This window comes from Trichosurus vulpecula, chromosome 1, assembly GCF_011100635.1.
Source record: "Trichosurus vulpecula isolate mTriVul1 chromosome 1, mTriVul1.pri, whole genome shotgun sequence".
Lineage (NCBI taxonomy): Eukaryota > Metazoa > Chordata > Mammalia > Diprotodontia > Phalangeridae > Trichosurus > Trichosurus vulpecula.
Genome location: NC_050573.1, coordinates 64439392 through 64452314, shown reverse-complemented (window position 1 = coordinate 64452314; position 12923 = coordinate 64439392). Strand labels below are relative to the sequence as shown.

Here is a 12923-nt window from a genome sequence, read left to right as displayed (position 1 = left end):
ATGTGCTCATAACTCTGCTGTTCTTCATATAGTGAATAGAGATCCCTTCCTTGCTCTTTCTGGGTGCCTGAAATGGCAGGAACCAGTGGGTCAAGTCCTGAGAGAAGGTCAGCATAAATATAAATGTTCTCTCTCTCTCTCTCTCTGCCTCCCTCCCTCCCTCTCTCTCTCCCTCTCCCTCTCCCCTTCCCTCACTGTCTCAGGCAAAATGGAGGCGGCTGTGTGCTGAGGGCAGCAATTACCTGGACATGTTTGAACACATCAGCCTCATGACCCTGGATAGCCTGCAGAAATGCATCTTCAGCCACAACAGCAACTGCCAGGAGTGAGTCTCAGCCTAGCCTTTGGTTCTAGGGACTCAGGACCTACAGATGAGGAAATGACATTTCTGAGGAGTAGGGAAAGGGAGAACTGCAGAGCAGAGGGGATGTGCAGTGTTGAGGACAGAATGTAGAAGGATTGGGAAGGAAGAACAAGTTAGAGCTACCATGGAAACCGGGGACTACATACATGACTGGGAAAGAGAGGCAAGGTAGGACCATGGGAAGTGGGAGGGATCAGGAGTCAGGTAAAATGGGCTCTAACCTCAGTACTCTTATTTACAGCTTGTGTGACCTTAGGCCAGCTGTTTAACTTCTCTGGGACTCAGTTTGCTCATTTATAAAATGAGAGGGTTGGACTAGATGACCTCTGAGGTCCCTTCTGGTTCTAAAGCAGTGATCCAATATCTATGGTGCCCCTCGAAGAACTCAGGAAGCTGCCAGTAGCCTTGGAGAAGGGCCTGGGTATGAGTCATGGGGAACCTGTGTAGCTTCAACCACATTTATACATATACATATATATGTATATTGTATATATACATATGCACACATGTGAGTGCATGTCTTTGTCTATATCTAAATTTATATCATCTATATCTCTGTTCTCCGTATCTGTATCTTGAATGAGGATAAGCTCATTTCTCCAAAAGCAGCAGCAGAAGAAAAGCCTGGGACAGACTTTTCAAAACATAAAAGCCCTGTAGGGAAATCTTTTGGCATCACTGGTTCCATTGTAACAGTGTCTTCAACAGGCTAAATTATGGTGATCTCCTTATGTAGGTAGACTGCCCCTGGGGTTGCACCCTACAGTGTAGACATGCCTCTTTGCAGTTAGAAATAAGGGAGTTCACTGATCTAGCTTCAGGCCATTACCTGGCTGAGAAGATGTTGCATTTAACTGCTCTGACTGGAGTCAGCAATGGTCATTCATTTAAGTGGAACCAAGAGACCCTTTGCTTCACTCTTTTTCCTAACAATGTCATCCACAAATGCACCTCTTCCACCTTCTGTCATTGCTTCCCTCAGAGGAAGGCAGCTTGTCATGGACATCTCTTCAGTCTAGTCATTGTAAGTCATTGTGGTTGTTTCACTACCAACTCTTCAGTTTATTTTTTTAATTTTATTTTTAATATATGGAATAAAACAAAAATTTCCATAACACCGTACACTAAAAAAGGTGATTGTACCTGAAACTGCAAATTGATAGTAAAAAAAAAAAACCCGTTGAATTAATAAATAAAACCAGGAGTTGGTTTTTGAGAAAACAAAATAAATACTTGTTTAATTTGATTTTTAAAAAGAGAGAAGAAAGTAAAATCACTAATATTAAAAAGGAAAAGGGTGAATATATCACCAACAAAATTGAAATTAAAGCAATTATAAGGAGTTGTTTTGCCAAATTTGTACAAATGAATTTAACAATTTGTGTGAAATGGAAGAATATTTATAAAAATATAGATTGCCTAGAAGAGGAAATACATATCTAAACAGATGCACTTTAGAAAAAGAAATTGAACAGGCCATAAATGAGCTTTTTAAGAGAAAAGCACCAAGCCCTGATGGATTTATAAATGAATTTTATAAAACACTTAAAATTCAAATAATTTTAATTTTAAATAAATTAATTCAAATAATAGGTAAATAAAGGATTCTAATAAACAGCTTTCGTGAAACAAATATAATATTGATTCTTAAATCAGGAAGAGGAGAAACATAAAAAAAATTACAGACCAATTTCCTTAATGAATATAGATGCAACAATCCAAAATAAAACATCAGCTAAAAGGTTACAAAAATATATTACAAAGATTAAACATTATGATCATGTAATATTTATACCAGAATGCAGAGATGGTTTAACATAAAGAAAACTATCAACATAATTTATTACATCACCAATAAAAGTTTTTTTAAAAATCATATGTTTACATCAATGGATGCTGGAAAAGCTTTTGATAAAATTCAACACTCTTTTCCCTTAAAAACACTTGAAAGTATTGGGATAGATGGATTTTTCCGTAAGTTGATGAAAAGCATTTATCTTAAACCATCAGCAAGCATTGTTTGTAATGAAGATAAACTGGAGGCCTTTGCAGTAAGATCAGGTGTGTAACAAAGCTGCCCATTGTCACTGATATAATTCATAATTGTATTGGTAATCCTAGCAATAGCAATAAGAGAAGAAAAAGAAACTGGAGGAATCAGAATAGGGAATGAGGTGATAAGACTATTTGTTTTTGTAGAAGACAAGATGATATTCTTGGAAACTACCAAAGACTCGACTAAAAAGTTAGTTGAAAGGATTAACAATTTTAGCAAAGTAGCAAAATATAAAGTAAATCCAAACAAATCATCAGCATTCCTATGTACCACAAAATATTCCCATGTTAGATGGCTCCAGACTAGGCATACTGCAAAGATTTAATTTTTGACATTGGCTGAATCCATTGAAGACCTCTGGGAAGCTGGGAAGTAGCTTTAGAAGCAGGTTTAGCTATGACATAGGTTTAGAGGTTATTTGTTCTCTTCTCTTCCTACCTTTCTCCTTTTCTTATCTCTTCCTCATTTTCATCTCTTTTCAATGTCCATTTCTGCCTCTTCATAGCTATGCTTTTCTTTGTTTCTGCAATGTTTAGCACAGTGTGGTAAGTACTTAATAAACACTTGGTGACCTGACTTGTTCCTCCCATTCTCCTGGTGCCCTGGACACATGGTGGGCTAACAGGGCCTTGCAAGGTCGTGGAAAAAGCAGGGGTCCAAGGACCAGACAAAGCCTCAGAGCAAGTTACCTAGGTGACTAGGGAAGACTTCAAAGGAGGAAATCCAAGTAGGAAGGCAGTTGTCGTGACTTGGGTGTAACAGACCAGGGTACTTACAGGAAGGACAGTGCTGGAGAGATCAGGGGCTATCAGTAAGTACAGATATTGGAAGGCAGACAGTCAACCTCAGGGGTGTTTAGGATGAAGTAGTGAAGACTGATCCAGGATCCTTGGCAGGGCAACAGGCACTCAAAGGCCTTGAATGGGAACAAGACAGAATTCCAGTCCTAGCAGCAGACTGACCCCACTAATCCATAATGAAACAATATGGAAGAGTGAAAAGGTCTCTAGCCTAAGACAGAAGACCTGAATTCAAGTCCAGCTCCAGGTGTGTGATCCAAGACTAATCATTTAACCTCTCTGTGCCACAGTTTCTTCATCTGCAAAAGGAAGATGATAATACTTGTACTTCCTCGTTCCCAGGTTTACTATAAGCAAAGTGCTTTATAAGCCCTGAATTGTCCCATTTGGGCACTTTAATGGATTTGTGAACTCAATATGGTCCTCTGCAACATTGTGTTTTCTAATGCTTGGCAGCTCTAATTTCTTGTTTGCATCTTCCTACATTTCTTCCATAGGGTGTCCATTTAGCTTGTTGGGGCTTTCTCTAGATATGGAGCTCTTAACCTGGGGTCCACAGACTGTTGTCCTCCATTCCTCAAAGGATAAACCTAGATTTCAAGGGATATGTGAATTTGGATGGGAAAAAATAGATTTTATTTTCACTAACCTCTAACTGAAATTTAGCATTTCCTTCAATTATGAAGGTAGGTGTAATGGGGCTGTGATGCATGATGATCTAAGGTGGAGCCTGGTCCCACCCACATGGTAGGCCATTTTGGACTATTTTCTTTCAGAAGCAGATCTAGACCACCTATGAAAGAGGTGCCCATGTGGGAGAAGCCAGGGCCCTGCTTCTGGGAGAAGATATCCTCTGACATTTTAGCATGTGGAGGGCTCTGTCTTTGGTGATCTGGGCATTCATCAAAATCCTGTTAAATGGGGAACACACATTACTCTGAGAAAGTATCCATAGTCTTCATCATACTGCAAAAGGGATCTGTAATACAAAGAAGGTTAATAATCTCTGCTCTAGATCTATAGACATTACATGGGTACCTATAAAACACACAAGAGGTCCCTCTGTTATCCTTTGTTAATTGTGGGAATAACCCACATCCTTTTCTGGTAAGGCATCTTTTCAATCGCTGTATGGAGAATTTTCACTGACACATTCTGCAGCCTATTTATGATCACTATGTATCCCTCCATTATCTCTGGATAACTAAAAATCTTGATTCCTTAGTGATTGTGGTATTTTATCTTTCATAATGATATAATATCATTGTAAGAATATTGTGGAATGATGGTATTTGGTTTCTGGTAAAAGTTTGGGGTAATGAAAAACATTGCGTAATTTCTGAAATTCAAACTACTCTCCCCATTCAAGTCTGAGCCGAGGTCTTTTTGCTTCTGCTGTATTTATGGAGCTCTGTGGATTATCCATCCTACTGAATATATATTCTGGACAATAGGAGACTTTCATCCATTTGTTTTTTCCTGCATGAATTGTTTGATCAAACTCTTTTAATTGATTATGCTCCTTTTATTGGAGACACCAGAGTGTACCAGGACTTGATGCAATTAAAACAATGTCATCCCAAAATAGTAGCATGTGAAGGACATCCCTTTCTATAGGAAATCCCCATTCCATTTTGGACTTTACTAGATGTTTTCCCAGTCAATTTCAAACACTTTTGGTGAGCATGTGATTGCCTATCTTATGCCTCATTTTCTATTTGTAACAAGAGGATTATCAAGATTTTCTTTTGTTTTTGTAGAGTAGAATGTTGTATGGCCTTAACAAATGCATAGGATTCAGTTTATTTGGAGGAGAAACCTTAAGGCTGCATTTTGCTCTATTCAGACAAATGTCTTTTAATAGTCATCAATCCTTTAATGGGGCAGCTAGTTGTCACGGTGTGTAGAATGCCAGGCCTGGAATTCAGGAAGACCTAAGTATAAATATGGCCTCAGAGACTTACTAGCTGTTTGACCTGGGCAAGTTACTTAACCCTGTTTGTATCAGGTTCCCCATCTGTAAAATGAACCGGAAAAGAAATGATGAACCATGCCATTATCTCTGCCAAGAAAATTCCAAAAGGGTCACCAAGAGTTAGACATGACAAAAAGGAAAAAACATTGAAATCTTTTAATACCTAAAAATTGTACTACCTCTTCTGTGCAAAGACCAATTGCCTTTCCTGTATTTGTTTTCTCTACCAAAATTTCTACTCTTTCATTCAACTTACCAAGGATTTGGATGTTTAAATGTGGTGTCTAGACATAGTGGTTCTGTCATTGATAGAGAAAACTATGCTATATAAATCTTGACAGACCTTTTCTATTTTTTAATCTGTTGTCCCATTCCAGTTTCCTTCTAAAGTAGTCTGGTTTAAATGGATTTCTTTCCAATCTTCCTATAAACTCAGTTTTTCCTCTACCACATTTTTTCTACATGAAATGATAATACTATTCGTTTCTTACTAACCGTGTTCTAAGCTGGCCTTAACCTGGCTGGCCTACCTCTCCACTTAGCAAGGATCTTGCTGGCTGAAGCTCCTTCTAGGGTCTTTTGGCCTACTCACAGTGTTGATTATTTTGTATTAATAAATCTTCTGTAGAAAATAATGATAATTCATGTAAATAGCTGTTCCTTTGGGCATTTCCCTTTTGTCTTGAATTCATGTGCAGATTTGTCAAGGAGGAATGTAATATCCTGGTCATGGAGGAAGAGCAGGAAGGGATTTCAGAAGTCATACAGCATTTCCATAATAGAGTAGAATAAGGGGAAAAGATGATTGTACATAAAACTGCAAACTCTTTTTACATAAGTGGAAGCTGAAGGAGTGCGATTAAGTGATTTCCCCAAGGTTACATAGTCAGGAAATGTCAGAGGTGGGGCTTGAAACCCAGTCTTCTGATTCTATAACTTCCAGTTGGAAAGGTCCCCTAACATCTGACATAGAGATACCCTAGGAGAGAGGAATGTACTCAAAAGCTAATTTAGGATATAGAATATAGAATCCTTTTGGGGACATGGTGTGTTGGCAAACAAAATGGGCTCTTAGCACTCAGTTCAACCAAGTGCCCTAGAAGAGTTTGGCCTTTGTTTCCTTGATTAGATTGGTAGTCCTTGGTGACCTCCTTGCCTCAGGGGAGGGCCTAGTTTACACATGGGTTTGAGAGACATGTTTGGGACATCAGAGCCTTTTAGACCACGTGGGTTTAAGTCGCCTCTTTGTGATGATTTTAGGTCAAGTGGGTGAGTCGCATGTGGGACTCACCCTTGACCCTGAAAAAGATACACAACCAGGGATTGGCTTTTTCTTTTTCGGAGCTCTGACCCACAGCCATGGTGGTGCTCATGACTCTGGGCCAGCCCTTGTTATGAGCTCCCGGGCTGAACTCAGATGTTGGTAACTATGAATTGTGATTTGCTCTGTTTCTAATGTATCTTTGTATTTGAATTTGCTCTGAAGTTCAGGGTGCTGGCTTTTTCCCCTGTACTAAGTGAATGGTATTTGTATGCCTAATTAAAGTAAGCTTGTTAACCCCTTAACTTTGCTTAGCTTAGTAAAGCAGATCAAAAGAACCTGAGCTTTGGCAGCATGCTTGTTGTTGGGCTTGTGTTAGCCTTTCACCCCCACAACAGTTGCTAGCAGGACTGTTGAAACACATGGTTGAAACCTCAGGCATCTTGTCAGCATGGTCAAGTACACTGTTGTCCCTCTTGAAAAAACATACCCACAAAGGGATACACAAAGGGATAACCATTCCCCACAGTTGTGATGGCCCATCTGGCTGAACTTCCACTTGTGTCCTGTTCTCAGCACAATCAGGTTCCATACAGGCAGGGTTATTTTGCTGGTGTTCAGTCCCCAACAGCTGCTTCTTCCAGCTTTTATGTGTTGCATGCAGTTCAGTGTGATGCTCAAGATTATTCAATGACATATTCATGCCATTGTGCTAACCCAAGTTGTCAGCTACTCCCCTTGGCTCCTGGCCCCTGAAGCCAGATTCCTCTCTTTTCTCTTGAGGCACCAAGATAAACCACAACTTGAGGAAGTCCTTTCCTATTCTCTACCAATCAACACTGGAAAGGGCTGAAGTTGTGAAATTTTTAGAAGTAAATTATAGAAACTGTTGTGGGCTACGTAGAGTCTAAGGGGTCAGGGTTCTCTTTCTGCTGAACCAGACCCCTGACCCTGTGCCCCATGCTTTCAATCAGGAAGCCAAGTGCCTACATTTCAGCTATCCTGGAGTTGACTTCCCTTGTGGTAAAGCGTTATAATCAACCACTTCTATACTGGGATGCCTTGTACTATCTCACCAGCCAAGGAAGGCGTTTCTCCCATGCCTGCCATCTGGTGCATGATTTCTCAAATGCCGTCATCCAGGAACGACGCTGTATCCTTGCACAACAGGGGCCTGAGGCCTTCCTCAGGGAAAAGGGCAAAAGCAAGACCATTGACTTCATAGATATTCTCCTATTGGCCAAAGTGAGTATCAAGTTTGGAGAGTGAGAATGGGAGGAGAGAGATGACAGCATTGTAGGAATCCTAAAGAAGATAGGGAGAGAATATATAAGAGATATGAAGAATTAAGGCAGAGGGGAGAGTCATAGCCTTAGATATCAGTTAGAATGCAATATGGAACAGATGCGACCTTGACCAATAAGAGAAATCCACCTGACTGTTGCCATCTTCTTCAAAAGCTGTCTCTCCCAAACCTTTGTGAAATCATATAGAACATTGAGTATGTAGGGAAAAGATGTATTATCCCTCTGAATGCTAGAGTTGAACAGCTACCTGCTTATTGGTTTTTGGTATATTAGCAGAGTCTCTGAGGTTTTACATATGTCTAGATGCACCTCTATGACTAATTCTGGTAACAATGAAGAAATTTCCTTATTTCTAAGTGTCTAAAGGGAATTTTCCCAATTGTAGAAGAAGCTAAACATATTGCTGAGGCTGATTCTAGGTGTATCTAGATATATGAGGGGGCAAATAGGTGACACAGTGGATAGAGTGCTGGATCTGGAGTCAGGAAGTCTCATTTTCCTGTGTTCCAATCTGGCCTCAGATTTCTGTGACCTTGGGTAAGTCATTTAACCCTATTTGCCTCAGTTTTCTAATCTGTAAAATGAACTGGAGAAGGAAATGGCAAACCACTCCAGTATCTTTGCAAAGAAAGCCCCAAACATGGTCATGAAGAGTTAGACACAACTGAAACCACTAAATGACAATAACAACAAGGTATATAAGAGAATCACCGGCATTCTAAATAAATCCAAAAGTAACTGCAACTCTGGGTTTGACAGAATATTTTTGTAGTCTAATTTATCAAAAGGTATTTCTCTTTTGGTTATCCATGTGTCAAAATAGTTTCTGATGAAATATGTAGGTAGATAGATAAAGAAAGACATGGTTGATAGATACAGAAGGATAAAGACAGAAATAAGTATAGATGAGAGAGGAGAAATGAAAGGAAAGGGAAGAGTGAAGGAAAGAAGGTGCATGTGCATGTGTGTGTGTGTGTGTATGTGTGTGTGCATGCGCGTGTGCGTGTGTGTGTGTGTGTGTGTGTGTGTGTGTGTGTGTGTGTGTGTATGTGTATGTGGTTCCCAGAGGCGATTTCTAGGTATATTAGGGAAGTCTCTAATATTCTAGGTATACCTTGGAGTATCTATGATTGTTTTTAGATTTACCAAGGGATATTACATATGCTAGAAGGCCCAAAACTTTTGGAGGGTCACTGAAACAGAGAATATTTATACTTTGGTTAAAAAGTCTCTTCTAATTCTAAGATTCTGTGACTGGGTGTCAGTGGTTTTATCTATTTTCATCTGGGAGGTTTCTGAGATATTAGATACATCAGGATACATCAAGTTTATCAAAGGGTTGTTTTGTGGCAATACGTACTTTATACATAACTTATTTGATATTCACAATGACCTGGTCAGTTATTATCACCATTTTATAGAGGAGGAAACTGATGCATATAGGGAGGGCAAGTGACTTGCCCAGAATTATAGGACTATAGTCTGAGACTAGATTTGAGCTCAGGTCTTCTTGATTTCCAATTTCCATGCTCTTCTACTGTGCCACCTAAGGGATCAGTTCTTAGAAAAAGGAGTTGGAGATTTCTGCCTTAGAACATCTAAGTAGGCTCTCTCATTGAAAGAGAAGGGGCCAAGAACTCATAGATAGGGGCGTATTCTAGGATGAAGATGGAAAGGCTCTGTCAGACAAGGACATCCAGGCAGAAGCTGACACGTTCATGTTTGGAGGTGAGCTTCAAGTGGGATGGAGGGGGAAGGGCTGAGGGTGCTTGGGGAAGAGTTGGGATTTTCAATTCGCATCTCACCCCTGCCATCAGCCCCACTGACCTTTGCTTGAGCTAGGTTTAACCTGGAGGGTGTTTCACCAATCCCATGCCACAGCTCCAAGACCTGGAGCAGAGACTAATGCTGGGGAGATGGGGATATTCTTCCCCTTGGCTTGTGATGAGCTCTGCTCTTGACTACCACACCTTCTCTGGGATTCTCTTCCCACTCCCTAGGCCATGACACAACTGCAAGTGGTATCTCCTGGGTCCTCTACAACTTGGCTCAGCATCAGGAGCATCAGGAGCACTGCCGCCAGGAGATACAAGAGCTCTTGGGAGGTCGTCAGCCTGAGGAGATTGAATGGTCAGTGTGGGCCAACACTAAGAATGGAACTCAGGGTGTGTGTGTATGGGTGGGTGGGGAACCATGAGTGTACTGGAGCCAGCTATGACTGTTTTATAAGAACTCGTTTTTAAATTTCCACTGTTAGAAATCAACAATCCCTACAAATCAGGGCTAGATTTATTGTTGTGTAGACTGTCTAGACATAAGAAGGTGAGGAAAAAATGTTCCTGATGCAGAATAAACTTAAAAGAGTGTGGACACATACATTTCCCTCCCCTTCTAAGCTGGGTGTTAAATATTTACCAATACACACCTATATTGATCTATAAACATTGCTTGATTTTAGCATGAGTACAGTAGAAGGTTCAGGGAATGAAGCCATCCCCATGGCTTCAGGCCCATAATAACAAAACAAAACAATCACCATTTATATAGCATTTTAAGGCTTGCAAAGTGCTTTACATCCATGCTCTCATTTGTCCCTCAGTCCATCCCAGGGGGAACCCCCTAGGAACAGAGACAGAAGCCAACCTAATGATCCATCTGGCTACAGCCCAGTGTTCTCCCCAAGTCATGTAGCTTCTCCAGGCTCCTGTTGAGTTTCTGGCTAACTTTCCCCAGCTACCACTTGGAGCTCAAACCCTGGGAGATTTCTACATCCAAGACCTGCCTTTGAGTCCTGTCTTCCCCTTCCCAAATTTTCTCTTCTTCAGTCATGGTCCCATCAGTATCCTCCAAAGTTTAGAATGTAAGAGCCCTCTGACCTCTAGCTATCAAAGTCCAGATTCAGACTTTTATACCTCCCCCTTCACATAATTCTTGACATCTAAGGCTTCATAGGCACTGAATATCAGAGTCCCATAGACTTTGCCTGTTCCTCAACCTCTCACTATCAGGGTTTTAGATGTCAACATTGTCCCCTTTGCCCTTAAGGGGGATGGAGAATATTCTCCCCATCTCCACTTTGATAGAGCTGACAGGGTCATGTCTCCAGGGATGATCTGGCCCAGATGCCTTTCCTGACTATGTGCATCAAAGAGAGCCTCCGGTTGCACCCACCAGTTGCCATGGTCTCCCGCTGCTGCACCAAGGACATCCAGTTGCCTGACGGGCGGATCATTCCTAAAGGTTCACTTGCCAGGGGCTCACACCACAGCAAAGGGAAGGGATTAAAGAAATATTGTGGTTAGGGTCCATTTAGAAGGTAGAGTTTACAAGCAACAGTAGGCTCTCTCTATTCCGGAGAACAGGAAACATCTGCCTGGTCAGCATCCTAGGAACTCACTACAACCCTGCAGTGTGGCCCAATCCTGAGGTATCTCTGTCAGTCCTCCACAGAAATACTCCTGGGCTAGTCAGAGCTGGAGAACTGGGACATTCATGGGGATGGGTATGAGGCTCCACTCCAAGCCAAGCGATGGGAGGCCTGAAGACAGGAGAGGGCAGGTTTGATTACTCCTGGAGATGCCTAGCTGTATTGCAGAGGAGTATCCTGGGCAAGGGGGAGAGTGTATGCTTAAGGCAAATAAGACCCTGTTTACAACCTAGGTTTATGACCCATATCGCTTTGACATCAAGAACCCCCAAAAGATTTCACCTCTGGCTTTTATACCCTTCTCAGCTGGACCCAGGTAAGTCAATTCTTTCCCCATCTCTTTCCCTGACCTCCCCAGGTGATATGTTTATCCCTTCAGGTCCACTGTAGGGAACTATGTCCAACAAGGACCCTGTTCCCATGTCCCCATCAAGGAAGTTGGAGGCCCAATTTCAATATGAGGGGACCCTAGAAACAGACTGGGGTCAAAGTCTGGGAATTGCCAGCCCCTCCTCCCTTGAGCAGGAACTGCATTGGCCAGAATTTCGCCATGTCTGAGATGAAGGTTGTGCTGGCCCTCACCCTACTGAGGTTCCGAGTCCTCCCTGATAAACACCCAGTCCGAAGGAAGCCAGAAATTATTCTCAGAGCTGAAAGTGGACTGTGCCTGAAGGTGGAACCACTGTTGGGTCCCTCCAGCCCTGAGTCACAGCTGCTCTATGCTGCTTAGGAATGATGCCTGGATATATCCTTCTGCTTTGGAGCCTGGAAGCCTGCTTTCTAGCTGCCCATCCAGCCACTCTTACCTTGATTGTAATAAATAAAATAAAATAAATAAAAACACTTCAACATAGCATATATTGGCTTTCCCTCTGTGTCTCTTTGCCTAGAGAACTGGAGGACTAGGGCCAGGAGAGAGAAGCCAGAATTCTGTGTTTTTCGCCCAAAGCTGTTGGGTAAAATTGCTCCTATTTTCAATCCTAGGTATACTCAGACTCCAACATGAGATCCCTGAGATTTGATGTTCTGCAGCAGCATGGCCCAGGTTGGGCAGACTTCTAGGCTTTGAACCAGCAAAACCTGTGTTCAAGTCCTACCTCATATTCTTACTAGTTGTGTGACTCTGTAAAGGTCAATTAACTTCTCAGTGGCCTCAGTTTCCTCTAAGGACTCTTCCAGCCTAAATCTCCTATTCTATGACTGACTGTATGTCCTAAGTATTTAAAGTGCTAACATGTGTTTAATGTTGCTAAATATTGCTGAATTTTGTTTCAAGTGTGTTTAATGTCAGAAAGTCTCTCTAGAACTAAGGATCCCACGACAGTAGTTTGGCCCAATAGTGCCCTTTTGGCAGACGAGGCATCTGAACCTGCTGCAGTAAGGCAATGGTGTCAAACTCAAACAGAAATGCAGGCCAATTACGTGTACGTAAGAATCCCTAAGGCCACATATTGACAGGTTTAAGATGTAATATCATCTGTTTCTATTTTTACTAATTTTGTTAAATATTTCCCAATCATATTTTAATCTGATTCAGGCCATATTAGGGAATGTTGTGAGCCATGTGCAGCCCATAGGCTGTGTATCTGACATCTCTGAATTAGGGAATTCCTTGTAAAGCAGATCGACAACTAATTGTTCTGTATCCTGTAGCTGTAGAGAGTTGTCTGAGAGATTTCATGACTTGCTTAGTATATGTCAGAGGCATAATCTGAACTAAGATCTGACTTATT

At 41.4% G+C, this 12923-nt stretch overlaps 1 protein-coding gene across 1 annotated transcript in view; it reads left to right on the top strand.

Moving 5' to 3' along the window:
* LOC118848883 (cytochrome P450 4F3-like) overlaps positions 1-12025 on the top strand; it is a 30081-nt gene extending 18056 nt beyond the window's left edge. Inside the window, exons 6-13 of the mRNA XM_036757929.1 lie at positions 204-325; positions 7431-7701; positions 9425-9491; positions 9764-9893; positions 10870-11003; positions 11126-11190; positions 11424-11506; positions 11716-12025. Coding sequence (XP_036613824.1) covers positions 204-325; positions 7431-7701; positions 9425-9491; positions 9764-9893; positions 10870-11003; positions 11126-11190; positions 11424-11506; positions 11716-11920 — 1077 coding nt within the window. The 3' untranslated portion in view covers positions 11921-12025. The remainder of the gene's footprint in view (positions 1-203; positions 326-7430; positions 7702-9424; positions 9492-9763; positions 9894-10869; positions 11004-11125; positions 11191-11423; positions 11507-11715) is intronic.
* The last annotated feature ends 898 nt before the right edge of the window (positions 12026-12923 follow it).